The 27,179-nt window shown below is 35.4% G+C and overlaps 2 protein-coding genes across 2 annotated transcripts in view; one reads left to right on the forward strand and one right to left on the reverse strand.

Moving 5' to 3' along the window:
• The window catches only part of LOC114326418 (uncharacterized), a 376,347-nt gene that overhangs the window by 268,415 nt on the left and 80,753 nt on the right, over positions 1-27,179 (forward strand). The window lies entirely within an intron of this gene.
• On the reverse strand, positions 1,977-5,406 carry LOC126882281 (uncharacterized). Its single transcript, XM_050647145.1, has 2 exons — positions 2,860-5,406; positions 1,977-2,103 (listed from the first exon to the last, which is right to left on the reverse strand). Exons 1-2 carry the CDS (start codon positions 5,080-5,082, stop codon positions 2,029-2,031), a joined length of 2,298 nt encoding a protein of 765 aa, XP_050503102.1. The 5' UTR covers positions 5,083-5,406; the 3' UTR covers positions 1,977-2,028.

Below are 27,179 nucleotides of genomic sequence, written 5' to 3' on the forward strand. Positions count from 1 at the left end.
AAGTAGAGGCACAGATCGGTTTCGTACCGAAACGAGCAAGGTAGGTTGCTTCTAACTAACTCAGATTGCGCTAGTCCCATAAGGACTGCATGGCTGTCTTACGGCCTCGGGCATACGGAGGAAATATTCTAAATCTTCGTCTGTTCTGAGAGCTTGGCTGATGAGCTGTAGACAGCGAAAACGTTCCCAAGATGGCAGCACAGACGAAGGTAGAATATTTATTTCCCGTATAATATTTTACATATTATTTTTATACTTTTTAAAAAGTAGAAAGTTGCAATTATTTCCTGCTTGTTTGACGCCGTAGGTATTTTTCAATAAATACCAGGTGACATCTCGTGGCCTCAAAGTAGAGGCACAGATCGGTTTCGTACCGAAACGAGCAAGGTAGGTTGCTTCTAACTAACTCAGATTGCGCTAGTCCCATAAGGACTGCATGGCTGTCTTACGGCCTCGGGCATACGGAGGAAATATTCTAAATCTTCGTCTGTTCTGAGAGCTTGGCTGATGAGCTGTAGACAGCGAAAACGTTCCCAAGATGGCAGCACAGACGAAGGTAGAATATTTATTTCCCGTATAATATTTTACATATTATTTTTATACTTTTTAAAAAGTAGAAAGTTGCAATTATTTCCTGCTTGTTTGACGCCGTAGGTATTTTTCAATAAATACCAGGTGACATCTCGTGGCCTCAAAGTAGAGGCACAGATCGGTTTCGTACCGAAACGAGCAAGGTAGGTTGCTTCTAACTAACTCAGATTGCGCTAGTCCCATAAGGACTGCATGGCTGTCTTACGGCCTCGGGCATACGGAGGAAATATTCTAAATCTTCGTCTGTTCTGAGAGCTTGGCTGATGAGCTGTAGACAGCGAAAACGTTCCCAAGATGGCAGCACAGACGAAGGTAGAATATTTATTTCCCGTATAATATTTTACATATTATTTTTATACTTTTTAAAAAGTAGAAAGTTGCAATTATTTCCTGCTTGTTTGACGCCGTAGGTATTTTTCAATAAATACCAGGTGACATCTCGTGGCCTCAAAGTAGAGGCACAGATCGGTTTCGTACCGAAACGAGCAAGGTAGGTTGCTTCTAACTAACTCAGATTGCGCTAGTCCCATAAGGACTGCATGGCTGTCTTACGGCCTCGGGCATACGGAGGAAATATTCTAAATCTTCGTCTGTTCTGAGAGCTTGGCTGATGAGCTGTAGACAGCGAAAACGTTCCCAAGATGGCAGCACAGACGAAGGTAGAATATTTATTTCCCGTATAATATTTTACATATTATTTTTATACTTTTTAAAAAGTAGAAAGTTGCAATTATTTCCTGCTTGTTTGACGCCGTAGGTATTTTTCAATAAATACCAGGTGACATCTCGTGGCCTCAAAGTAGAGGCACAGATCGGTTTCGTACCGAAACGAGCAAGGTAGGTTGCTTCTAACTAACTCAGATTGCGCTAGTCCCATAAGGACTGCATGGCTGTCTTACGGCCTCGGGCATACGGAGGAAATATTCTAAATCTTCGTCTGTTCTGAGAGCTTGGCTGATGAGCTGTAGACAGCGAAAACGTTCCCAAGATGGCAGCACAGACGAAGGTAGAATATTTATTTCCCGTATAATATTTTACATATATATATATATATATATATATATATATATATATATATATATATATATATATATATTAGGGTGGTCCTTATTTATAAGGAAAAAAATTTTTTTTCGAATTTTTTAGAAATTATTTGCCAGAATGTACCTTTATATAAGACATGAAAATATAACAAATTTCAGCTCAATCGGTTAATATTAACACGTGCCGCATCGACGCTAAAGTTGTGAGATTCAATGTAAGGCAGTTATTACCTATAAGAACGACAATGTACGCGTACGCTCGACTGTAAACATAAAATTACGCATTTTTTTTAAACTTTAGTATAAAAACATACTAATTAAAATGAAAACGTAAAATAAAGATATAGTTTATCCTAATACTATATTTTTTATTTATTGAAATGATACATCCACTTCAGATACATATTTTGGATTTAAGTAAGCCTCCTTTTGTGGCGACTGGGAACTCTCTCCGGTACTCCTGAACAACCTGAATAAAAAAAAATAATATTGAATGTGTTTTCTGAACCTAGCCTATATAATGTGTTCAAGAAAAAAATAACAAAAAATTAAATTTATCTACTCTACGTCATATTATGTATCAGTTTTTAGTTTGTGAAAACTGTCATTATAGATAGCAGTTCGTGAAGGATTTAAAGTGTGCGTGAAGTACCTGTGTATTTTAAATGGGACTAACTGCTAAGAAAAAAATAACAAAAAATTAAATTTATCTACTCTACGTCATATTATGTATCAGTTTTTAGTTTGTGAAAACTGTCATTATAGATAGCAGTTCGTGAAGGATTTAAAGTGTGCGTGAAGTACCTGTGTATTTTAAATGGGACTAACTTTTTCACACACTTTCAATGGGTTTTTCACACACTTTCATATAATCAAATATCCTTAACTTTCGCGTTGTCATGGTGATGACATAATGAGCAATAAATTACAACAAAAATTTTGACAGTTTTGTGGTTTGAAAGAAATTAGAATTTTTAAATGTCAAAGTTCTAAAAATTGTAAATAGAATTGAAATGAATTCCAGTGACGAAGAGTTACAGTTTTTTGATTTATTTATCGTAGAGTAGATAAAATATTGTATGAAACTGTGCGTGAAGTACTTTTTGCGAACTTACGCGATGTAGAGCACTCGCTATCGCTCGTACTCTAAGTATCGCGTGCGTTCGCAAAAAGCATACTTCACGAACTGTTTCATAAATAACTATTGTTTATACATACTACATACCTGTATCAAAAATTGTTTTTGATGTTCATTTTTCGTCATTTTTTCATTGTAATCCTCAATCAACTTGACTCCTCTTTCTGCAATATCATTTGTACATTTTAAGGTTGAAATGATATTTTTTCCTGTGCGATAATCCTCTCTGTTTTCCCAATTCAGCGGATCGTCCTGAAGAAATTCAACACAAATACCGAATCGTTTAAATAACTGAAGTGAATTGGCGGACAATAATTCAGTTGGTAGATCTTTTTGAACAAAATTTTGGACATCTCGGATTTGCAACGATAGTTTTTTCTCAATGACTTCTGTCTCTTCATTTTCTTCTTCTTTTTCATTCACAGTCTCTATGTTTTTACTTGCACATTCCATAATTTTTTGAGCCATTCTAATTTTTTCAACTCTCTCAATTCTATCGTCAAATATTGCCATGGCAGCACACTCTTCACTTAGATACCATAAATGGTTTAAAAATTTTGTTATTGCAATGGTTGCAATGTTTTCATTAATATTTTTAAATATAACCAATTTTCTCAAAAAATATATATCATTTAGGGGAGCTCCTGTAGTATTCGTTGCTGAAAACCAGGCCTCTACATAACAGTATACAACGAAAACGCAAATTTCTGCATTCAGTTTGGAATTATCCTTTCTCATTTTCATTTGATCGCGAAATAAAAAAAGTTTTAAACAATAAATCGCTTTAGCCATCCATCTCGCTAAATGATATGCACCGGGGGCCCTAAAACTCACATTTGTTTTATCTCCCAAAAAAATGAGCGTCAATTGCAAAAACTCTTTGTAGTCATCACGTGGTTGCTCTTCTGCAAGTTTCTGTTTCACAAAATAAATAATTTCGGGCGCTACATCTTTCAGTGCATTATAAACGGCTTCATCGCTGGTATAATCTAAAAATTTCATTTTATCAATATTCTTCCAGTTTTCTTTAAGTGCTTTGAATTGAGCAATTTCAGGGCCGGATGTTACAATTGCTTTTGTCCTCGTGAATACACCAGCCAAAACGACCTCAAATATATGGTGTCGGCATGGAAGCCACAAAATATCTCGCCCTAACCTTTGTTGAAGCAGAACTGCAGCTCCTTTTATACGTCCAGTGTTTGATGCTGTAGTATCAAAACAAAAGGCTTGAATTTTTTCGGTTAAATTCCATTCATCAGTGATATGGAACACAGCAGAGCAAACTTCCGATCCTGCTGATGATGCAATTCCAGGTACTCCTAATAATTGTTCAAAATCTAAACCAACCGCGATCACAGGAAGCCGATCAATTTTCTCATTTTTTGTGATATCAGGCAATAATTTGGAATCCCAATGCACTTCAATAAAATTTGCATCATTTCCTACCGATTTTATTGATGAATATTTTATTTTCCGCAAAATCTCTCTATTTCTTTTGATAGACGATCTATTGAGAACAAACTCGGTGATATCTATATTAAGAGCTTCTAGGACGGCAGAAATAATATGCATTGCATCCCTGTCACTCACTTTACATTTGTCCAAGGCAGCGGCCAGGCGAGGTGTCATTAACGTCTTTCGTCCTCTCTTGTTTGAAGATGGACCCTGTTGAGATTCCGATATGAAATATATGTCATCTTCACTGTTGTCTTGATTTATCACTTTTTTCTGTGAATCTTCGTGTTCTTTATCTTCCATTTCAAAATGTCCAATCGAACAACTAGAATTTTCCAACAAATCTTCTTTTCTTTTCAACTCTGCAGCTGTGCGTTCTTCTTTCCGCTTTTCCTTACGTAATAATTTGATATCTACTCCCAACATACAACCTACTCTACCTTTCTCCCTTTGCTTAATTAAAAATTCTCTATCTTCGGCGATTTTAATCTCATTTAACGCATTTAAGGTGGCAATATCGAAAAGGTTGTCTAAAGCTTCTTTAAAATCATTTTCTTTTTCTCTCTGCCGTTCAGTATCTCTATTTTTAGATTTTTCTAAATTTCTGACATTATCGTACAAAGATTTTAATTTCAAAATACAGTTTGAACGGTTTTGAACTGGGATTCTTGCTTTTTTCCAAAAAACGACCACTTCATCAATAACTAAAGCACTGCTGTCATTAAGATTTAAATTTACCACTCTCATGTTATAAAAAAGTACACTCAAAACATCTCGTTTACATGGTAATTTACTACCGCAGATTTGATTTTTCATCACTCCAACTAGATAAATATTGTTCCGCAAAGTGGACATTTCAGCACTTTTATCAATTACTTATATAGCACGTCTTTTCTTATGCACTTCAAGTACGAAACTAAAACGAATGTAGCATTGAACAAATAATATGTAAAAACAAAATTGACTTGTCGAGACTTGTAGTCGCGCTTGTAGCGAATTCGAACGCACTTGGCGCCGACTCGTCGTAGCATGTTAGACAGTCAGATGCATGAAACTTCAAGGCCAATGCGGCACGTGTTAATATTATCGGATTGAGCTGAAATTTTGTATTTTTAATGTTTTGGTGTAACTGAACAAAATTACAAATAATTTTGAAAAAATATGAACTTTCGAAAATAAGGACCACCCTAATATATATATATATATATATATATATATATATATATATATATATATATATATATATATATATATATATATATATATATATATATATATGTTACAGTTTAAGTTGATTATCCAGTTGGAGTTGACTATTCCTAGTTCGAGTCAACTCAAACGGCTGGTTTCAGTAAAAGTTGATTTTAAATATAAAATGAAGATTTTTATTCAACATTTCTTAGTAAAAGTAGACTCCAACTAGAGAAAGTATACTGTATACTCTTTCCAATGCCATTTTTTAGTAACAGTTGATTCTTTCTATTTTAGTTTCAATATCTAATATGCAAGTTATATTTAGTCCAGAAAGCCACTGCGCATCCGCTAGGAAAAATATTCTAATTCGGATTTTTTGCACAATCTTACTCAAAAAGGACTCCTTTTAACAAATTTGCATGTTGCCAGAACCAAAAGGTGGTCAAACATTTTTTAAACGTTTTTTTTTTTTTGTTTTCTTCCTAAAATTATTTTTTTTGCATGGGAAAAAGTTTTTTTAGGTTTTTTGGATCATTCCAAACAGAAAAGGTCTTTAGTGACTTTTCTCTAAAAATGATAGTTTTTGACAAATAAGCGATTAAAAATTGAAAAATTGTGAAATCGGCCATTTTTAACCCTCAAAAACTATGTGAAAAACTGAAAATTTGAATGTTGCCAAGGTAGGTAGATATTCTTTAAACATCGATTGATGAAATCCCGAAGAGTTTTTTGCAATACAATATTCAAAACTCCTTTGTTTTTTAATTGCTAATCAAGCGTGCGCGACACTATTTTCCACCGACAGTATGGTGCAAATGAAAAGAATAAATTCGTTTTTTCGTAAATCGGCGACTTTAAGGAAAAATCCCGAAACAGGTCCATTATTATTTTTAAGTTACGATATTGTGGCATATATGGTATACTAGTGACGTCATCCATCTGGACGTGATGACGTAATTGATGATTTTTTTAAATAAGAATAGGGGTCGTGTGCTAGCTCATTTGAAAGGTTCTTCAATTATCTATTTAGTAATATAAACATTTACATAATTATTTATACAGGGTGTCCAAAATTTTTTTATTAAATTAAATTATTTGACAAAAAAAGAAGTAGAGGGACACCCTGTATAAATAATTATGTAAATGTTTACATTACTGAATAGAGAATTGAAGAACCTTTCAAATGAGCTACCACACGACCCCTATTCTCATTTAAGAAAATCATCGATTACGTCATCACGCCCCAACGGATGACGTCACTAGTATACCATATATGCCACAATATCATAACTTAAAAATAAAAATCGACCTGTTTCAGGATTTTTCCTTAAAGTCGCCGTTTTACGAAATAACGAATTTATTCCTTTCATTTGCACCATACGGTCGGTGGAAAATAGTGTCGCGCACGCTTGATTAGCAATTAAAAAACAAAGGAGTTTTGAATATTGTATTGCAAAAAACTCTTCAGGATTTCATCAATCGATGTTTAAAGAATATCTTCCTACCTTGGCAACATTCAAATTTTCAGTTTTTCACATAGTTTTTGGGAGTTAAAAATGGCCGATTTCGCAATTTTTCAGTTTTTAATCGCTTATTTGTCAAAAACTATCATTTTTAGAGAAAAGTCACTAAAGACCTTTTCTGTTTGGAATGATCCAAAAAACCTAAAAAAACTTTTTTCCATGCCAAAAAAAAATAATTTTAGGAAATAAACAAAAAAAAAACGTTTAAAAAATTTTTGACCACCTTTTGGTCCTGGCAACATGCAAATTTGTTATAAGGAGTCTTTTTTAGTAAGATTGTGCAAAAAATCCGAATTAGAATATTTTTCCTAGCGGATGCGCAGTGGCTTTCTGGACTAATTACACTTTTTCGAGAACCATGGTAACCATACTATAATTTCATTTAATTTCAACTTCATTTCATTTTAAAACCAATACGAGAAACTAAAAGCTCTCGTTTTATCCCAGGCTGTTTTAAGCATTTTATCATTTGCATGGAAGCTGGCGTCTCACACGCACACGGTCTGCTGTCTACTACAGTCATGTGTGAGATGCCGGCATCTCACACGATAGCCAAACTGTATTTCACACGGTGTTGAAAACTGTATTTGCAAACTGTATTCTTTTAAGTTTTAGTTATTACTTACCTACTTAGTTTTGATTAATTCATATATTGATTATGTGATAAACTATTTTAAAATTTTAACAGGAAACTCGGTCGGTGATAGATCTGTTGTAGTTAGTTTTTAGAAACAAATTTGGTTTACCTAACCCTTTGCATTAATGTCTAAGAATACTTCAAATTTCAAGCGCCGAAGACAGATGTGTTGTTTGTATAATCTGGCGCAAAGACCACATTGTTGCATTTGTGACACACGCTGGCTGGATGCTGGAAGAATTCAGTATTGAGTGCATATCATATTACCGGAAACACATGGCCCTTTGTCAAGGAACTATACACAATTTAGAAACTAAATTATGAAGTATGTTGACAGCGGAAGCAAAAATAAACGCAGGTAACTTTTACAGGGTGTATAAAAAATCAGTTTTCTAAAATAACTCGAAATAGAAATTGTTGTATTTATTTTTCTTATACATATAACTAGTTAGTTGAGGTTCACTTTATTAAGAGATAATAATACAGGCTGCTGCAGAACCTAACGAAAAATTAAGAAAAGTAGATGTCAACACCGTAGATTATGTGAGGTCAGAGGTCGGTAAGGCCATGCAGCCTCACTCCACTTCGACCTATAGCGATATTTTGTGCATACTGACGTTCCGACTTCAAGCTAAGTTAGAGGCTACCGTGATCGGTGGATATGTAGTGACGTCGCTGCCTGTCATTGGTTAGAAATTAATTTCTAAACAATTACAATTTGATTGGTGGGTATGTAGTGACATCGGTGGGTATGTAGTGACGTCGCAGCTTGTTATTGGTTAGAAATTAATTTCTGACCAATTACAATCTGCGACGATGTGACACACCCACCGATCACGGTGACCAAGCTCAGCTTGAAGTCGGATGAAGTATAGTTAAACTCTAGGATGCCAATACTTCTGATAAAGTTGATTAGCTTCCTAGGTGACTTGTTTTCTACGTCAGAGGGCCCTAGACTAGGGTGACCAAATCATAAACTTGAAAAAACGAGACACATCCAAGGAGCAGTAGCGCACCTAGAATTTTTCTCCGGGGGAAGGATTGACTTGGGTACCGAAATTTTTTTGTATTATTTGTGAAAGACAAATTACAATTTCCTACTATTCTTTATATGTCTTTATATATTTTTTATATACCCTGAGGAAAGGGGGTTTAACCCCCAAACACCCGTGGGTGCGCCACTGCCAAGGAGGGTTTGGGGCGATACCCAAACAGGTAGGGGCGATTGAAACATGGTCTTTTATCATCATTAGCTAAAAATCTAATTTGAGACCTATAAATCCTTTTCAATTTACCTTTGAATATTATTGAATTCACGTACGATCAAGACCGCGAAATAGACAGAACACTAAAAAACTCCGCAAAAATAACATGGATCAACAATCCGTCAGAACAAAACAGGGAAGAGTACAAAATAACGAAATACAAAGCTAACTCAATAAATAAAAAGAAGAAAAATGACTGGTTTCGCTGGAGGATATTGAAAAAGACAGAGAAAACTATAAAATAAAACAATTTTACAAAAAAGTCAGAGCATCAAAAAATACGCCCAGCATTAAAACAAGAGGACTAAAAAACCAAAAAGGAGAAACCGTATTGGAAGACAAAGAGATTGGAACAAAGGAATTACAGTACCTATATTATATAAAAACGGAGATCGGGAGGAACTTTACTAAAAACTACATACAACGTTCTAGTAAACATACTAAACATGAGACTTAAGTCATGCGCTGAACGAATATTAGGAGCATTCCAGAACGGGTAACGGGTTCAGACCGGGGAGGTCGACGATTAATTCCATACATACAGTGGAGCAAATAATTCAAAAATAGATAGAATACAACAGAGAAATTCACCTAATATTCATATATTTCAAAAGCGTTTTTGATGCAATCAATCCTACGAAAATGATGGAGGAGCTAGAGAATGTTGAAATCCCAGAAAAATTAAGATAGGTATATGCTAACAGTGAGCCTAAAGAACACCAGAGCAAGCATCTGTTTCAAAGGAACAACTTCTATAAGGAGATCAATGTAAACAAAGGCGTGAAACAAGGTGACTCTCTATCTTCCCGACACTATTTATGGAAATTATTCATAATGAGGACAAACTTTGCAAACAACAACATTATTACAGATCAACTTCAACTAGTAGCAGATGCAGATGATCTAGTCATCATAGCGAAGACGAAGATGACACTTATAAAAGCAGTTGGAAAATTACATGAGGAAGCGAAGAGAATAAGACTAGAGATAAATCAGCACAAAAAAAATACATAACGATAGGGAAGGATGACACAACAACTCTAATAATACAGTATAGAAACAATATCTAATAACACAGTACCACAGTATACAGAGGGACAGTAAAACCTCTTCTATGTCGGCACTGTGATCAGTTTGATCTCAAGAAGTAATACCGGCAGTATGCAATTGGTAATTCACCAGTGATGGATGCGGGTTTTCCCTGTTAAAACCCGTACGTTTCTACGCGACTGCAATGCAAGAGTGGTGGTCTAGAGACTGGAAAAGTTGCGCGGTCGCCATGCGCGTTGAAAGATTTTACTTCCAATTCTTCGGAGAGTAGTTCTACTGTCCCTCTGTTGAAAGATTTTACTTCCAATTTTTCGGAGAGTAGTTCTACTGAGAGAACAAAGGAAAGAATTCTGAAATGCAGAAAAACATATCGAATTAATAGAAATCTGCTGAGAATCAAGACTCGAAGTATAATATGAACCTATATAAGACCTGTTGTTATATGGGATGTAAATAACGACCATTAACAAGACAGAGGAAGATAGCCTTAAATTTTAAAGAAAAATAATGAAAACAATACTGGGCCACAATGTAACAAGAGGGAGAAATAAGAATGAAAACAAATGCCGAAATTGAAGAAGAATTAAAGACACAAAATATAGTCAGATACATACAATCAACCCAATGCAAAGACGGGACATTTAGACGTCTCGAGAGACTTTTTCAGGACCACGGTACAAATCGTTAAAAAACGGGACAATCCCATTTTTACGGGACGTTTGGTCATCCTACCCTAGACTGATCTCTTCGTAGTCTATACTAAATTTACAATCAAGATGCAGTAGAAATAAACAAACCAAGACACGTTAAATGCTACTAGGAGCACTCCCGAATCATAATCTACAATGTATAATAATTGTAATAAGTATATACATTGTAAATATTATGATTCAGGAGTGCTCCTAGTAGCATTTAACGTGTCTTGGTTTGTTTATTTCTACTGCATCTTGATTGTAAAGTTAGTATAGTGCTACGCAATTTGGATAGTATGTATGTTAGTGATGTAACGAATGTCATTTTTTGAACATTCGCGAATACGAATGCGAATATCTGCTACCGACATTCGCGAATGCGGATGCGAATGCGAATATTCAGTTTAAAAAAAAATTCTATTTTTGTAATGTTTTCTAAATTTATAATGAGAAGTTAATTGATATTTAGTGTAAATCAAACTGAATCTTAAGCTTTATTACATAATACCAAATGATAAAATTAGACTAGGCGCCAGTGGGGTCACTGTGTCCTTTTCAATTCTGATGGACAAACTCAACGGTTTCTTATGGAATTTTTGGCTGCTGATTACGAATTTCTAGTGTGGATTTCGATCCGAGTGGTCAAAAAATTGTTGTAAACAATTTAATTGTTTATAAGGCTCTGGCTCATAAACTAAAAGATATAAAAAAAATGTTTCAAATAAAATTTGTTCCTTAAGGCGATACAGTAGCGATCAACAGGTAGCAAAAACGCGTTCCAAAATTGCGGCTATAATTTTGAATATTTTTTCGAGATATTTGGCACACGTATTCGTAATATAATAAAGAATGGCGGTACAGAGCCCAATTTGAAAAATATATTAATATGTGGAAATTGCTCTGTAATTAAATACAATATTAAAAAAACGAGCCTGTACCGCCATTAAGAAGAACAAAAAAATACACTTTCTTCAAATAAACTTTTTTATCCGATGCCTAGATTTTGTGTCATTTTGGAACTACTTTATTTTCTTATTTCATTAGTAGTTCCAAAATGACACAAAATGTAGGCATCGGATAAAAAAATTTATTTGAAGAAAGTGTATTTTGTTGTGCTTCTTAATGGCGGTACAGGCTCATTTTTTAATATTGTATTTAATTACAGAGTAATTTCCACATAATAATATATTTTTCAAATTGGGCTCTGTACCGCCATTCTTTATTATATTACGAATACGTGTGCCAAATATCTCGAAAAAATATTCATAATTACAGCCGCAATCTTGGAACGCGTTTTCGCCACCTGTTGATCGCTACTGTTTCCTCTTAATAAAAAACGAAGAAAAAAACGTTTACTAAACTTAAATCCAACAATTAGAACAAGATATTGTACAATTAGTGCACAATACAAATTGCAAAATAAGTATCGATCGTAACTCGGCTTCTACGAATTCAAATGATTCTTAGAAGATCTCATTTTAAAGCTTAATTAATAGGATTCCACACAAAGTTTGTTATATTACTATATCTTTATTTCTTTTAAAGTTATACCCGTTTGAAATTATAATTTGCTTTAAAAAATTGTACATTAATTTGTTTATAAGGGTTTTAAACAAATTTGAGCTATAAACAATTATAATTTAATTAACAATAATGATAAAAAAACTCAAAAGGAACCATTTGAGCTTACGAAAATGTTCGTAAGTGTATTTTTGGCCAAAATATCGATATTTTAATGGCTTAGTTGCTATGAGGCTCAAGATCGGCTCACAGTCAAGTAAGTGACGAAATTCGTTTAGCTTTATCGATCGTAACTCGGCTTCTATGAATGCAAATGAACCTTAGAAGATCTCATTTTAAAGCTTAATTAATAGGCTTCCAAACAAAGTTTGCTAAATTACTCTATCTTTATTTTTTTAAGTTATACCCGTTTGAAGTTATAATTTTCTTAAAAAAATATACATTAATTTGTTATAAGGGTTTCAAACAAATTTGAGTTATAACCAATAATACTTTAATTAACAATAATGATAGAAGAACTCAAAAGAAACAATTTCAGCTTACAAAAATGTTCGTAAGTTTATTTGTGCCCAAGATATCGATATTTTAATGGCGAGCCATGAGGCGCAAGATCGGCTCACAGTCAAGTAAGTGACGAAATTCGTAGCCAAAATATCGATATCTTGGCCAAAACTAAACTTACGAACATTTTCATAAGCTCAAATTGTTCCTTTTGAGTTCTTCTATCACTATTGTTAATTAAAGTATAAATGTTAAACCTCAAATTTGCTTGACACCCTTATAAACAAATTAATGAATACCTAATTTTTTTAAGAAAATTATAACTACAAACTAGTATAACTTTAAAACAAATGAAGATAAAGTAATTTGACAAACTTTGTTTGGAATCCTATTCATTAAGCTTTAAAATGAGGTCTTCTGAGGCTCATTTTCATTCGTAGAAACCGAGTTACGATCGATAAAGCTTCGAAAAATACTTATTTTACAATTTGCAATTTGTATTGTGCACTAATTTTACAATATTTTGAGTTACAATTGCTGGATTTAAGTTTAGTACACGTTTTTTTCTTCGTTTTTTATTAAGGAACAAATTTTATTTGAAACATTTTTTTATCTCTTAGTTTATGAGCCAGAGCCTTATAAACAACTAAATTGTTTATAACAATTTTTTGACCACTCGGATCGAAATCCACCCTAGAAATTCGTAATCAGCAGCCAAAAATCCATAAGAAACCGTTGAGTTTGTCCATCAGAATTGAAAAGGACACGGTGACCTCTATTTGGCGCCTAGACTAAATAAAGTGAAGGTTGATAATGTGATTATACGAGGTTGTTACCTTTCCTTAATATAAAAAAGATGATAAGAAGTGGATAGATTTTGAATTTCTTAACCTAATGTTATCTTCAAATTATTTTTTTTCTGATATTCATATTCGCAAAACATTGCCACAAAAATATGCGAATATTCGCGAATGCGAATCATCATCATTCTCTTTGCCTTATCCCTATGCGGGGTCGGCTTTCCTAATTGCATTTCTCCACACAATTCTATCTTGGGTCATATCAATGTTAATCCCCTTTACCAACATTTCCTGCCTTATCGCCTCCCCCAGGTCTTCTTTGGTCTTCCTCTCCTACTCCTTCCAGGAATCTGCACTTCAGCTATTTTTCGTATTGGATGATTAACGTCTCGACGTTGAACATGACCAAACCATCTTAACCTATGCTCTCTCATTTTGGCATCAATTGGTGCCACACCTAGACTTCCCCTAATATACTTATTTCTAATTTTATCCTTCTTTGTCACTCCACTCATCCATCTAAGCATTCTCATTTCCGCCACATGCATTCGTTGTTCCTCTTTCTTTTTCACTGCCCTACATTCAGTTCCGTACATCATAGCCGGTCTTATGGCTGTTTTATAGAATTTTCCATTCAGCTTCATTGGAATTTTTCTGTCACACAACACACCACTCGCTCCTTTCCACTTCATCCATCCAGCCCTAATTCTACTGCATGCATCTCCATCTATTTCTCCATTAGTCTGTAATACCGATCCTAGGTACTTAAAACTATTGCTTTTCACAATCATTTCACCATCCAAAGATACCATTTTATTTGTAGTAGCGCCATCTTTAAATGAACATTCCAAGTACTCTGTTTTTGTCCTACTAAGTTTTAAACCTTTTTCCTCCAGAGCTTGTCTCCACTTTCCAGTTTTTGTTCTAAGTCTTTTTCACTATTTCCTACTAACACGACATCATCAGCATACATTAAGCACCATGGAATGTTACCCTGTAGTTTCGCTGTTATCTGGTCCAAAACTAATGAGAATAAATACGGACTAATCCAACGGCGGATCCAGCAACCTTGTAAGGAGGGGGCAATGTAATAAAAACGTTCTTGTCACTGGCATACGCAGGATTCCTTTTCTGGGTGGGCTGTTATTTTCTTCTTCTTCATGAACCATGTCCTTTCAGAACGTTGGTTACCATCATAGCTATCTTAATTTTATCCACTGCCATCCTAAATCAACCATGAAGTTCTTCGTTCTGGACTGCGTTTGCCTGCTATTTTCACTTACATAATATTTTGTAGCAACTTATATTTGGGACCTCTCATTACATGTCCGAAATACTCCAGCTTTCCTTTTCTTGATGCTTTTTATAATATCAGTAGTGTTGCTGAGACGTTCTAGTATTGTGGAGTTTCAAATCTTCTCCAACCAAGAAACTCTTAAAATTCTTCTATAGCATTACACCTCGAAAGCCTGAAGGTGATTTAGATCGATTTTATTCACAGTCCAAGACTAGACACCATACAGTAAGACCGAGAACACGAAGGAGCGAAGTAGAGGGTTTATTAATGCGAATCTTAGGTCAAGGTTACATAATACCTTGGACATCCTTCTAAAAGCAGCTCTTATTCGGGGGTTTTATTAAATCGTAATTATCTCTTTCTTCAAAAAGGTGTCGAACGAAGTTTAATAGATTCAGAAATAAAGCTATAAGAAAAGATTTGGAACAAGAACCGATAATGATGAAGATCGAAAACAAACAATTGAGCTGGTTTGGCCACATACAACGAATATAGCAAAAGAGACTAACAAAGAAGGTACATGAAGCCAAAATGAGAAACAAAAGGAAAAAGGGAAGGCCGAGGAAGACATGGATGGACTAGATCCAGGATATATGTGAAAGGAGACACATGAGTAAAAGAGATATGAAGAACCTGGCCACCAATAGAAGCGATTGAAAGAAATGGATAAGAGACGGAACCCGACATCCAACGCCCTGAAGGGTACTATGGATTATGAGAAAGAAAGAAAGAAAGAAAAAAAGTGTCAGTAGACACCAGGCGAGGTCTCAAGGAGGGGTCAATTGACTCCATTGACCCCCCCTTCGATCCGCGTCTGGACTAATCACAGAGCCTTGGTGCAATCCTACTTTCACATGAAATTTATCAGTCTCTCCCACACCTGTCCTAATACTAGTCGTTACTCCCTCATACATATGCCTCACAATCTTTACATATTCACCAGGGACTCCTTTCTTATTGAGTGCCGACCACAGAATCTCTCGAGGAACTCTATCATATGCTTTCTCAAGATCAATGAATACCATATGAGCGTTTGTTTCTTTAGTCCTGTATTTTTCCATCAACGGCCTTATAATGAAAATTGCATATGTTGTTGATCTACCCTGCATAAAGCCAAATTGATTCTCGGATATTTCGGTCTCTTCACGTATCCGTCTATCAATTACTCTTTCCCATATTTTTATGGTGTGGCTAAGCAGTTTTATAGCCCTGTAGTTTGTACATTGTTGTATATCTCCCTTGTTTTTGTAAGCAGGTACCAGTGTACTGCTTCTCCATTCGTCTGGCATTTGTCCGACTTCCATAATTCTATTAAATAGACCTGCTAGCCACCTCGTTCCTGCCTCTCCCAATGCTCTCCATACTTCCCCAGGAATATCATCTGGTCCTACCGCTTTTCCTTTCTTTATTTTTTGAAGCGCTTGAGCCACTTCCTCGTTGGTTATTTTGGTGACCATTGCTGCTACTGTCTCCGTTGACTCTACAGGCTGTCTGTCAAATTCTTCATTTAATAAGCTGTCAAAGTACTTTCTCCATCTCTTTTTGACATCCCTTTCGTGAACTAGTATTTTATTATTTTCATCTCGGATACATCTAATCTGATTAAAATCTTTTGCTTTCTTTGCTCTCTGTTTGGCTATTTTATATATCTTCGTTTCGCCTTCCCTGGTATCAAGTTGATCGTATAGGTTTGAATACGCTTCTGCTTTGGCTTTTGCTACTGCTACTTTCACTTCCTTTTTCGCCACCATATAGTTTTGAAGATCTGTGTCGGATCTGGTTTCTTGCCACTTTTTATATAATTTTCTCTTCTCTTTTATTTTTCCTTGTACTTCGTTTGACCACCACCAAGTCTCTTTATCCTCAAACTTTTTTCCTGACGTTTTCCCAAGTATTTCAATAGCAGTTTCTCTAATACTACTGGCCATTTTTCTCCAAATTGTATTAGGGCTTCCTTTCATGTTCCAACATATTTTTTCTATTATTCTTCTCCTGAATAGACCTTCTTTCTCATCTTTCAGCAGCCACCACTTGATTTTTTGTGGTCCTCTCCGATATTTTTGTTTAGTTTCGCTTTTTACTTCGATGTCCAGAACAAGCAGCTTATGTTGTTGGCTTACTGTCTCACTAACTATTACCTTGCAGTAATTGCATTCACGTATGTCTTTTTTCCTTATCATGAAGTAGTCTATTTGGGATTGATGTTGTCCACTTTTGTAGGTAATAAGTTGAGTTTCTCTTTTTAAAGAATGTGTTAACAATCGCCATATCCACTGCTGTTGCTAATTCAAGAATGTCATCTCCAGCTTCATTTCTAGTTCCAAAGCCTAATCACCCATGTATTGTTTCATATCCTGTCTTGGTTTGGCCCACATGTGCATTGAAATCATCTCCTATTATAACTTTCTCCTCTGCTGGAATATCACTCAGTAGGTCTCTTAATAATTGATCATAGAAAGCTCTTCTTTCATTCTCACCCAGACCTGTTTGGGGAGCATACACACACACACAACATTCAATACCTCTTTATCAATTACAAATTTCACTGACATCATTCTATCACTCGTTCTTACAACTTCTACTACGTTATCTTTCATTTCACTATCAGCAATTATACCAACTCCATTTCTAGTGTTACTACTCCCTACATACCACAATGTGTATCCTTCACCTAGTTCTTTCGCCCTTTGTCCTTTCCACCTAGTTGGAAAGGACAAAGGGCAAATACGAATATTCGTTACATTACTAATGTATGTAGAACATATTATGTTCTGCCGTTTTTTTTTCTTTGTCACAGAAACGACAGTTCTCACTGATTTGCCCATTTTTTTAAGATCATATCTCAAAGAGCAGTGATCAGTGAGAAGGCCAGCGATCATTTTGATATCTTTTTTATTACCCACTTCGAGAAAGCGGTTTGTTGCAGTATGCGTCACTTTCATGAGCAATTCCTCTGTGATGTGGCTTTCCACATAAGGCTTCTGGACCTTGGAATGGGATATTAGCGATTATGCTCTTCTTTTACGAGGCTATCAGCTTCCTCATTTCCTATGCAATTTCTTTGTGACCTGGCACTCATCAAAGTTACTTTAGAGTAAATAACTTTAGAGCCTTTAAGAAGGCTTGGCTTTCTGATAAGGTAAAGACTTTTGCCCTATGGTAAAGACGAGTGTCTTGGTTGAGACATTACTGTTCGCTAATGTCTATACTATAGACAGACTCTATATAATATATATAGCATGTATTGCTGCCTGAAAGATAGTCAACACCGTAAGTTATACCATGGAAAATTTAGGAGAATGCATTTCAAAAAGAGGCATCTGCTTTTAAAATAGTAAAAACGATATTGAAAAAGGAACACCGAACAAGAGACACTAGAAAGAATAAGAAACTTCCATTCACAAATGCTTCGATTTATTTAGTTTTAATACGCGGTTCCAAGATACGTATAAAATAAAGATGATTTGCATCTTCGTTTTTTCGTGGAAGAATTCATCAGGTAAGAAGCCCAGAACGAGTTATTTATTTAATAAATCTTAGAAGCAGGTAACAACTTGTAAATGTTAATAGCTCTGTGGTTTCTCTTCCGCTCATCTCATAATATGTGCTGTTGTTTTAACCATTGGCGTACGCACCTTCTTCTACTTTTTCCTAAGAAAGTCGAAATGCGTTTTATATTTTGATGAGAGTTGAAAAGCAGAATAAAGCATGATGTAATTTGTAATTACATCACTATCACTGATAGATGACTTCTGTCACTGATGTGATTGATTTATTTACAAAGAAATCGCCCAAGAGAAGAGAGATACATAATATAAAGGCTGGACTGGCAAAAAGAAATACGAGGTATGACAGCGTAGGAAATGTTTTAAAATCCAAATTCCTATCAAAGAAAACAAAACGTAGAATATACTGCATAATAGTAACACAAACCGGACGCATTCATGCGAGTCTTGGTTGATCACATCACTAAATAAGTGCAGAAAGCTAGATAGATGGGAGCATTGCTAAATTTGAAATAAAAACATAATATGAGCCGTCATATTACCCGTATGCGCGCCAATAGTGAATATTAAATTCTTAAGTGTTAATTCTACGTCTTAAAACCCACAAAATTTCATTTGCATACCTCAACCATTTTTAAAGCAATAAATAAATCGTCAGTCTGCAAGAAAAATGTCAACACCCCCTATCTCGGAAACTAAGAATTTGCGGACATACCGTTTACATATATAGCAAACTGTCATTATTTTTCATGCAGAATTACCCTTTAAAGTTTACCATACTTATTTAAAAACATCTTGTATTGATGAAAAACATGGCTAGTTGTTAAAGTACCTAACTTTTTTATGGTCTAATGTAAGAGAATGAATCAAAAACAAAATGTTGAGAAAACATGAGGCTATAGTTGGATTTTAATTTCAGTAGGTTTTTATAAATGCTAGAATATTCCACGGGATATGCGAACTTTGAGAAAAAAACACCGTTTGATTTGCACACCCGGTATACAATGAAAATTTAACTGTTTAGCAACAATACTATTATAGCGATATTGTTAAAGAACAAGGCTATAATATATTAAAAAAATCACTTGAATCAGACAACAGGTTTACGAAATTCGAGACATCAAAAATGACCCATTTTTAAGATGTCCAGTTAATTTTGCACCCCAGTGTAGAAAGCATGTAATTATAATTCGAATTAAAATAATATATTGATTATTTCATTCGTAGGAGATTCTGACCAATAGAAAGCTACAGAAATAAAAATTAAAGTGATTATTTTTTGATGATTTTAACTTCCAATCGTATAGTAAGATATTTGATCACGTTTTTAATTCTGTCCAATCAGATTAAAATTATACTGAAAGTAGATTGTTTCTGTTTAATGGCAACCAGTTTCCTAGTTTTGACAACTGTCACATTTAAGAAAATATCCATAATATACGTATTAAAAAATAATCTTACGAATATCACACGACAGTAAGAATAAATAAGAAAATAATGCTTCATTTTTACTCAAATTTGTTGTCATTGGGCAATAGCCACTCAAGCCCTGCGGGCTCTCTTGTCTATTGCCAGACAACAAATTTTCTGAAAACGGTCGCATTATTTTCAATTTATTCTGACTCTCTTGTGATATTATACCCGATTATTTTTTAATGATTTTAACTTCCAATCGTATAGTAAGATATTTGATCACGTGTTTAATTATGTCCAATCAGATTAAAATCATACTGAGAATTATCTACTGTAGAAAATTACCGATATAATTTTTTTAAGTAGATTGTTTCTGTTTAATGGTAACCAGTTTCCTAGTTTTGACAACTGTCACATTTAAGAAAATATCCATAATATACGTATTAAAAGATAATCTTACGAATATCACACGACAGTAAGCATAAATAAGAAAATAATGCTTCATTTTTACTAAAATTTGTTGTCATTGGGCAATAGCCACTCGAGCCCTGCGGGCTTTCGTGTCTATTGCCAGACAACACATTTTCGAAAAACTGTCGCATTATTTTCAATTTATTCTCACTCTCTTGTGATATTATACCCGATAATTTTTGATAATATCCCGTCGTCAAGTATATTACGTCAGATGCCCTTCGTTGCTACGAAAAAATACATTCAGTGACATTAATGACAATTACTTCTTTAAAAGTTATACAAATGATGACTTTCAACCGTCAAATATTTATAACAACTGTCTGTTTAACTGTAGTAATTTGTACTTACATAAATAAATTACAATAAAATTTTGTCAAAAATGAATAACCATTTTCAATTTCGTTACAACACGAAACTACAGCAGCATCATTATTCTAGTGCAATCAGAGAGTGCAGCAAGCACCTCTACCGGTTTCGAAACGTATTAATTTCTCATCAGGAGGCACATATGCTGCTCTCTCTGACCCAACTAGGACAAACCCCGGCGTGCAGTCACGGATTGCAACGAACGAAATGGCAGGGATGCCCCTAGCGGCAACTGCTAACAAAAAACTACAGGATGCTGAGACTAAGGAAGATGAGGGAATTTTACAATTTATAATTCACGTCCCATCTGCTCAGCGCAGTAAAGTTCCAACGAGAATGGTTCCCTTTATACTCCAATCAGAGTAAACATGTAAATCAAAAATGAATAACCATTTTCAATTTCGTTGCAACACGAAACTACAGCCGCATCATTATTCTAGTGCAATCAGAGAGTGCAGCAAGCACCTCTACCGGTTTCGAAACTTATTAGTCTCTCATCAGGAGGCACATATGCTGCTCTCTCTGACCCAACTAGGACAAACCCCGGCGTGCAGTCACGGATTGCAACGAACGAAATGGCAGAGATGCCTCTAGCGGCAACTGCTAACAAAAAACTAAGTTTTCAATCTAAAAGCACATAAAACAACATCCAAAAATGTTACTCTACATCCTACCAGATTGAAAACAATGGGAACCTTCTCTGGTAACACCTCCGAGGCTTCTACAATTTGCAAGCCATAACGGATGCTGAGACTAAGGAAGATGAGGGAATTTTACAATTTATAATTCACGTCCCATCTGCTCAGCGCAGTAAAGTTACAACGAGAATGGTTCCCCTCATACTCCAATCAGAGTAAACATGTAAATCAAAAATGAATGTTTACTCTGATTGGAGTATCCATTCTCGTTGGAACTTTACCGCGCTGAGCAGATGGGACGTGAATTATAAATTGTAAAATTCCCTCATCTTCCTTAGTCTCAGCATCCGTTATGGCTTGCATATTGTAGAAGCCTCGGAGGTGTTACCACAGAAGGTTCCCGTTGTTTTCAATCTGGTAGGATGTAGAGTAACATTTTTGGATGTTGTTTTATGTGCTATTAGATTGAAGACTTTTTTAATAAAGTTTTGGTTTTGAACAGTTTTATTCATGAAATAATCACAGCAAATTGCACTCGATCTCTAAAATTATCACTCCCCTTCGGGTCGTGAAATTAAAACTGTCAAAGTGTCACTCGGGAAAAACTCGATAATTTTACAGCTCTTGTGCAATTACTACCTGATAACATTTATTATCCATGCACAAGATATTGATTAACCATTCCATATCGACGGACGATCCCTAACCAGTTTAAACACTTTCCTTTGAGCTGTAGAAAAACACTAAGTTTGATTTATCATACAGAAGGAAAGCAATCGTTTTAAATTCACCATGTATAGTAATTATTTAATCCGGTTAATTAATTAAACGGGTGTGAGTCATTCCATACATGGATTTAATAATGATTAGTATATTATTAATTTGTCGACTCGTTAACCTTGACTGCCATCCGTGATCTGCCGTATCGCTGGACCCAACTGAGTGCGATTTCAACTGCAACTGACGCACTTTTATGCATTATTAGCGTTGGTTTTAGTCATCAAATATGAAAAACAGGGTTACATGTAAAGACTAATGATTTTTCACCTTGAGTTGTTAGATTAAAGTGTAGGAAATTCCGTTAAATTCTGTAGAAATACTAGAAAAAGAAAAAGCTATGATTCTGAAACTATTTACCTACTTGTAGCATGATTTTCCCTTAATATTTTATATTGTAATGTATTTTTATATAAATATGTTTTCTGAATTTCCAATTCGGAAATCGCTGTAAATAGACCAGGGCATTTAGCACTAAAACCACCGGAATAAATCGATTTTTAAATACAGCACCTAGAGGCTTGCAACTTTTTGCATTGTGTTCAGGATGATGTCAGGAAAAAAGTCGTCTGTAGAAAAATAGGTGGAAATGCATAATTGCATTTTAAAGTGCATACAATGCATTCGAAGGTGCATAAACATGTCAAAATAAGCATATTAAGTGCCAGATATTGCTACTCGGGGGTTTTTGGGGTCGCTTAACACGAGTACGCCATTAGAACCGACCTCCGGAGCACCTGCTGACCAAGACCACCGCTAAGGCACGTAATTTGGAGGTTCAAGGGTTATCGGCACTAAATTGATGCAAACAGATTACTTGGGAGGTTCTTGGAGTCGCTGCACAAGAATACGCTATCAGAATCGACTCCCGGAGCACCTGGTACCCAGTGTCACAGCTAAGGAATGTCATATTCTGGAGTTTCGAGGGGTTTCAGCATTGAATTTATGCAAATAGAATACTCGGGCGATTTTTGGGGTTGCTGAAAACGAATATGCCATCAGAACCGAAACCCGGAGCACGGGTGTCTATGGTCATGTCATCTTCTGGAGTTTCATCAAAGAGGGGTTTTGGCACTAAATTGATGCAAACAGATTACACGACGGATTTTTGGGGTTACTGAACACGAATAAACCATCAGAACTGACCACCGGAGCACCTTGTGCCCACGGCCACCGCTAAGGCACGCCATAGTTCGGAGTTTCGAAAGTTTTCGGCTTTGAATGCATGCAAATTGATTACTAGGTGGTTTTTGGGGTCGCTGCATACGAATACTCCATCAGAACCGACCCCTGGACCAGTCGGTGCCCAAGGTCACTCCTAAGGTATGTTATCTTCTGGAGTTTGGAGAGTTTTTGGACACCAGGTGCACCGGGGGGTCTTTTTTTCTGGTGGCGTATTTTTGTTCAACGACCACAAAAACCTCCGAGTAATCTGTTTGCATCAATTTAGTGCCGAAAACCCTTCAGATAATGTGTCTTAGCAGTGTACCAGGTGCACCAGGTGCTCCGGTGGTCGGTTACGATGGCGTATTCGTCTTCAGCGACCCCAAAAACTCCCCGAGTAACAAAACCTGGCCCTTAATACACTTATTTTGCCATGTTTATGCAATTTTGGATGCATTTTGAAGAGATAATAAAGGCTGATTCTCACTATCATGCAAGGCAAGTGCTCGTCATGGGCAAGGCATCGGCTCGGCAAGATACATTTTACATAAAATCTTATGAACTTCACGGGATTAAATTCACACTATGCGTGCCAGGCACCGGCAAGCGACGGGCTTTGCATGCGACGTTCTTTTCGAAACAATATTTGCCTAGCATGTGCCGTGAACGTCACGACAGTGTGAATACCTTACCGGCAAGCAATCTGCAATATTGGTTGTTTAAAATCAGTTTTATAAAGACGATAGAGAAAAGAAGTATTTTGTTTTTGAAGAGGTCCCTCAATATGCGCCAATTTTTCTTCTTCTTTTGGCATCATAACTCTGGATGGGTATTTGCCTGTCTGGCTATGTCCTTCCATTCGGATTTCTCTTGTGTACTTTTTCTCCATTGTCTTATGTTCATGGTTTTCATGTCGTCTTCCACGTCATCCATCAATCTCGTTCTGGCCCTTTCTTTTTTTTTTCGCCTTCCTATCGACTTCCATTGTAATATTTTCTTTGGTGTTTATTCATTGTATTTTCTCTGCACATGTCCCAGCCATGACAGTATTTGACTTTTCACAAATTGTACAATATCGTAACATTCATTCAATTCATTAATCTCGTTGTTTCTACTGATTCTCCATGTGCCGTCTTCCTCTTGCACCAGGCCATATATTTTTCTCAGTATTTTTCTCTCGAATGTACTGAGTTGGGCTTCATCCCTTTTCGTCATTGCTCAGGTTTCACAACCATACGGGTCTAATCAATGTTCTGTAGATGTAGATAGTCATTTTGGTTCTTTTGTCTAATAATTTCGGTGTCATCAATCGTTTAATAGCATACCCCTCTGGAAATACGTGCATTAATTTCGATCCTTACGGAATTCCTCTGATTTCTATGTCCAGATATGTGAAAGCATCCACACGTTCAAGAGTATAGTTGTCTATTGCGATATAATTTTCATTGTCAGGTGTTCTTTTGACGGTCATGTAATTTGTTTTTGCTTCGTTTATTTAAAGCTCCCTTTTTCGTATTTCAGGATCAATGTTTTTGAACGCTTCAGTTAGTCGTGTTAAAGTGTAGAACTACATCGTCTGCATATGCAGTAATTTGTACTGTCTTGGTGTTTCATTGGTTTTTCTGATGAGTGACTCAAGAACTAGGTTGAATATTATGGTTCAATATGCAGCCATAATTTTTGTTAAATTCATCCAGTCATTCGGTTATATTTAAAAAATTTTGTCTGATCGTCTAAAAGTTCGGAGTGTAAGGTTGCAAATTCTCCTTCTTTTGTGAGTTTCTTTGGCATTTTAAGCACCCAACAACGCCTTTTTCTATTTCTGCAATATTTGTTTCCATTTTCTGTTTCTTCGTCTAATATTAGAGCAATTTTTATTAACGTTCAATTTTAACATTGTTCAGTACACAAAGCAACCAATCCGCGGCAAGTCTTTGACAACAGCAGAAACATGTCGTTGAATATTCGAAAGAAGGTCCTGAAATTAATGTTATGTGTGGTCTATCCTATTGTATGGTTGTGAGACATGGACGTTAAAAACCACAATGCTAAACAAAATAGAAGCATTCGAATTGTGATGCTATCGACGAATCCTAAAGATATCGTGGATTTCGCACACTTCCAGTGAAGATGTTCTTCAAATGATGAATTCAGAACGTCTGCTCATAAGCGTCATAAAGAGGAGAAAAACAGAATACTTCGGCCATATAATTCGAGCACCTAAATACCATCTGCTTCGCCTTATAATACAAGGAAAAGTGGAGGGAAAGAGATGGATTGGTCGAAAGAAACTTTCATGGCTGCGTAATATTTGACAATGGTGTGGCTGCACAGTAGAAGAATTATTTCGCGCAGCAGCCGATAGAGAGAGGTTTCAGGAAATTGTAAACATGATGACGGCCAACGTCCGAATACAGACACGGCACCTAAAGAAGAAGAAGGATGCATTTTATGCACTTTAAAATGCAACTATGCATTTCCTCTCATTTTTCGATAGTAGACTGTTTCGTGACATCATCCTGAACACAATGCAAAAAGTTGCAAGCCTCTAGCTAGATGCTGTATTTAAAAATCAATTTATTTTGTGCTAAATGCCTTGGCCTATAAAGAAATTTCTGAAACAATAAGAATTGCAAAGAATTGATACAACCTGTAAATGTTGTATTCAATTCGCGGTATATAAAATCTCTACTTTTCGAAATTTTTGACCACGGTCAGTGACATTGTGTCACTCTAACACTCAATGGAAGAACGAAAAATAAGAAAATAGACTAATTACGGAAATAAACACTCTGACTAAAGAGATGATGAGAAAAGTTGAAGTTTTCGAGATGTGGCTTTGCGGAAGAACCCCGGAAATATCTTCGTAGACAGAGTCAAGAGTGAAGAAGTCTTGCGAAGACTTTCAAAAGAAACAGAACAGAATGATGAAATAAGGATACGAAAAATACAATAAAAAGGCCACGTAATAAGAGTAACAACATAGTATACTAAAATCACAATAAAGATGCACTAAAAAATAAACAAACCAAAGCATGTTGAATCTTACGAGGAGCACTCTCAAATCATGATTTTACAATGGATATACATTGTAGTGTTGCCCAAAATCGGTCTTGTCTTGCAGTCTTGGTCTCGTTCTACGAATACGTAGAATAGTAGACCGTATAATTTTAGCAAGACCAAGACCAAGACTTACCGTGCAAGACTTGAGCAAGAACAAGACTAAGCCTGCGAGACTCTTGCGTCTTGCAGTTAGAACTGAGGGTCGTTTTAGGGGGTATATAAGTTCGGAGTTCGGCTATATCCTTAGATACTCTATGAGAAACAAAAAAAATTGTAAAAAAAATTTGAAAATTCAATTTATGCGCATTACGAACAATACCATAAACATACATAGCGAATCAAAATATCCATTAAAAAACACTTGACACATTGGACATGTACTCAAAGGTCATTATTATAATGTAAAAATAAAATATTTTGTACATTCTATCCCAGCAGCCGCTTCTTCGCTCTGAAATTAATTATCCAGGTTTTGAGAATAGTCGTCTTCTAATCATAACATAACAGTTATGCGTTGTTACGCCTATAGTAATATCGAATATCGTATACAAACTTTTTAAAAATGTGTCACCTTAGTTAATAGAAAATATGCTTCATAAGTATATGAGTAATTAATTTCTTTCATTATTAGTTTTCTAGGAATCCAAACACCAGAAATCTTATCGGTATACATAGTTATAGTAAGACTATTGTATTGTTTATGCTGACTGCTATGAGGTCATTCAGCTAAACAAAATTTGCTGAAACAGCGCGGTTATTATTTAAAAGTATCATAAGATAATGATATGAGACAAAAGTACAGATAATGCCGGATATCGTGTAAACAAAATACCGAAATATTATTTTAACCATGTACACTTCCACAAGAAATTAACGCACCACCTTAAAAACGGGTTATTTTTAATGTCTCAAATTTCCTAAGCCTGTTGTCCGATATAAGTGATTTTTTTAATATGTTGTCTTATTCGTTATAAATATTGCTATAATAGTATTGTTGCTAGACAGGTCAATTATTGTCATTGTATACCGGGTGTACCAATCAAACTGTGTTTTTTCTCACTCTGTGGAATA

Source organism: Diabrotica virgifera, chromosome 1, assembly GCF_917563875.1.
Source record: "Diabrotica virgifera virgifera chromosome 1, PGI_DIABVI_V3a".
Classification (NCBI taxonomy): Eukaryota; Metazoa; Arthropoda; class Insecta; order Coleoptera; family Chrysomelidae; genus Diabrotica; species Diabrotica virgifera.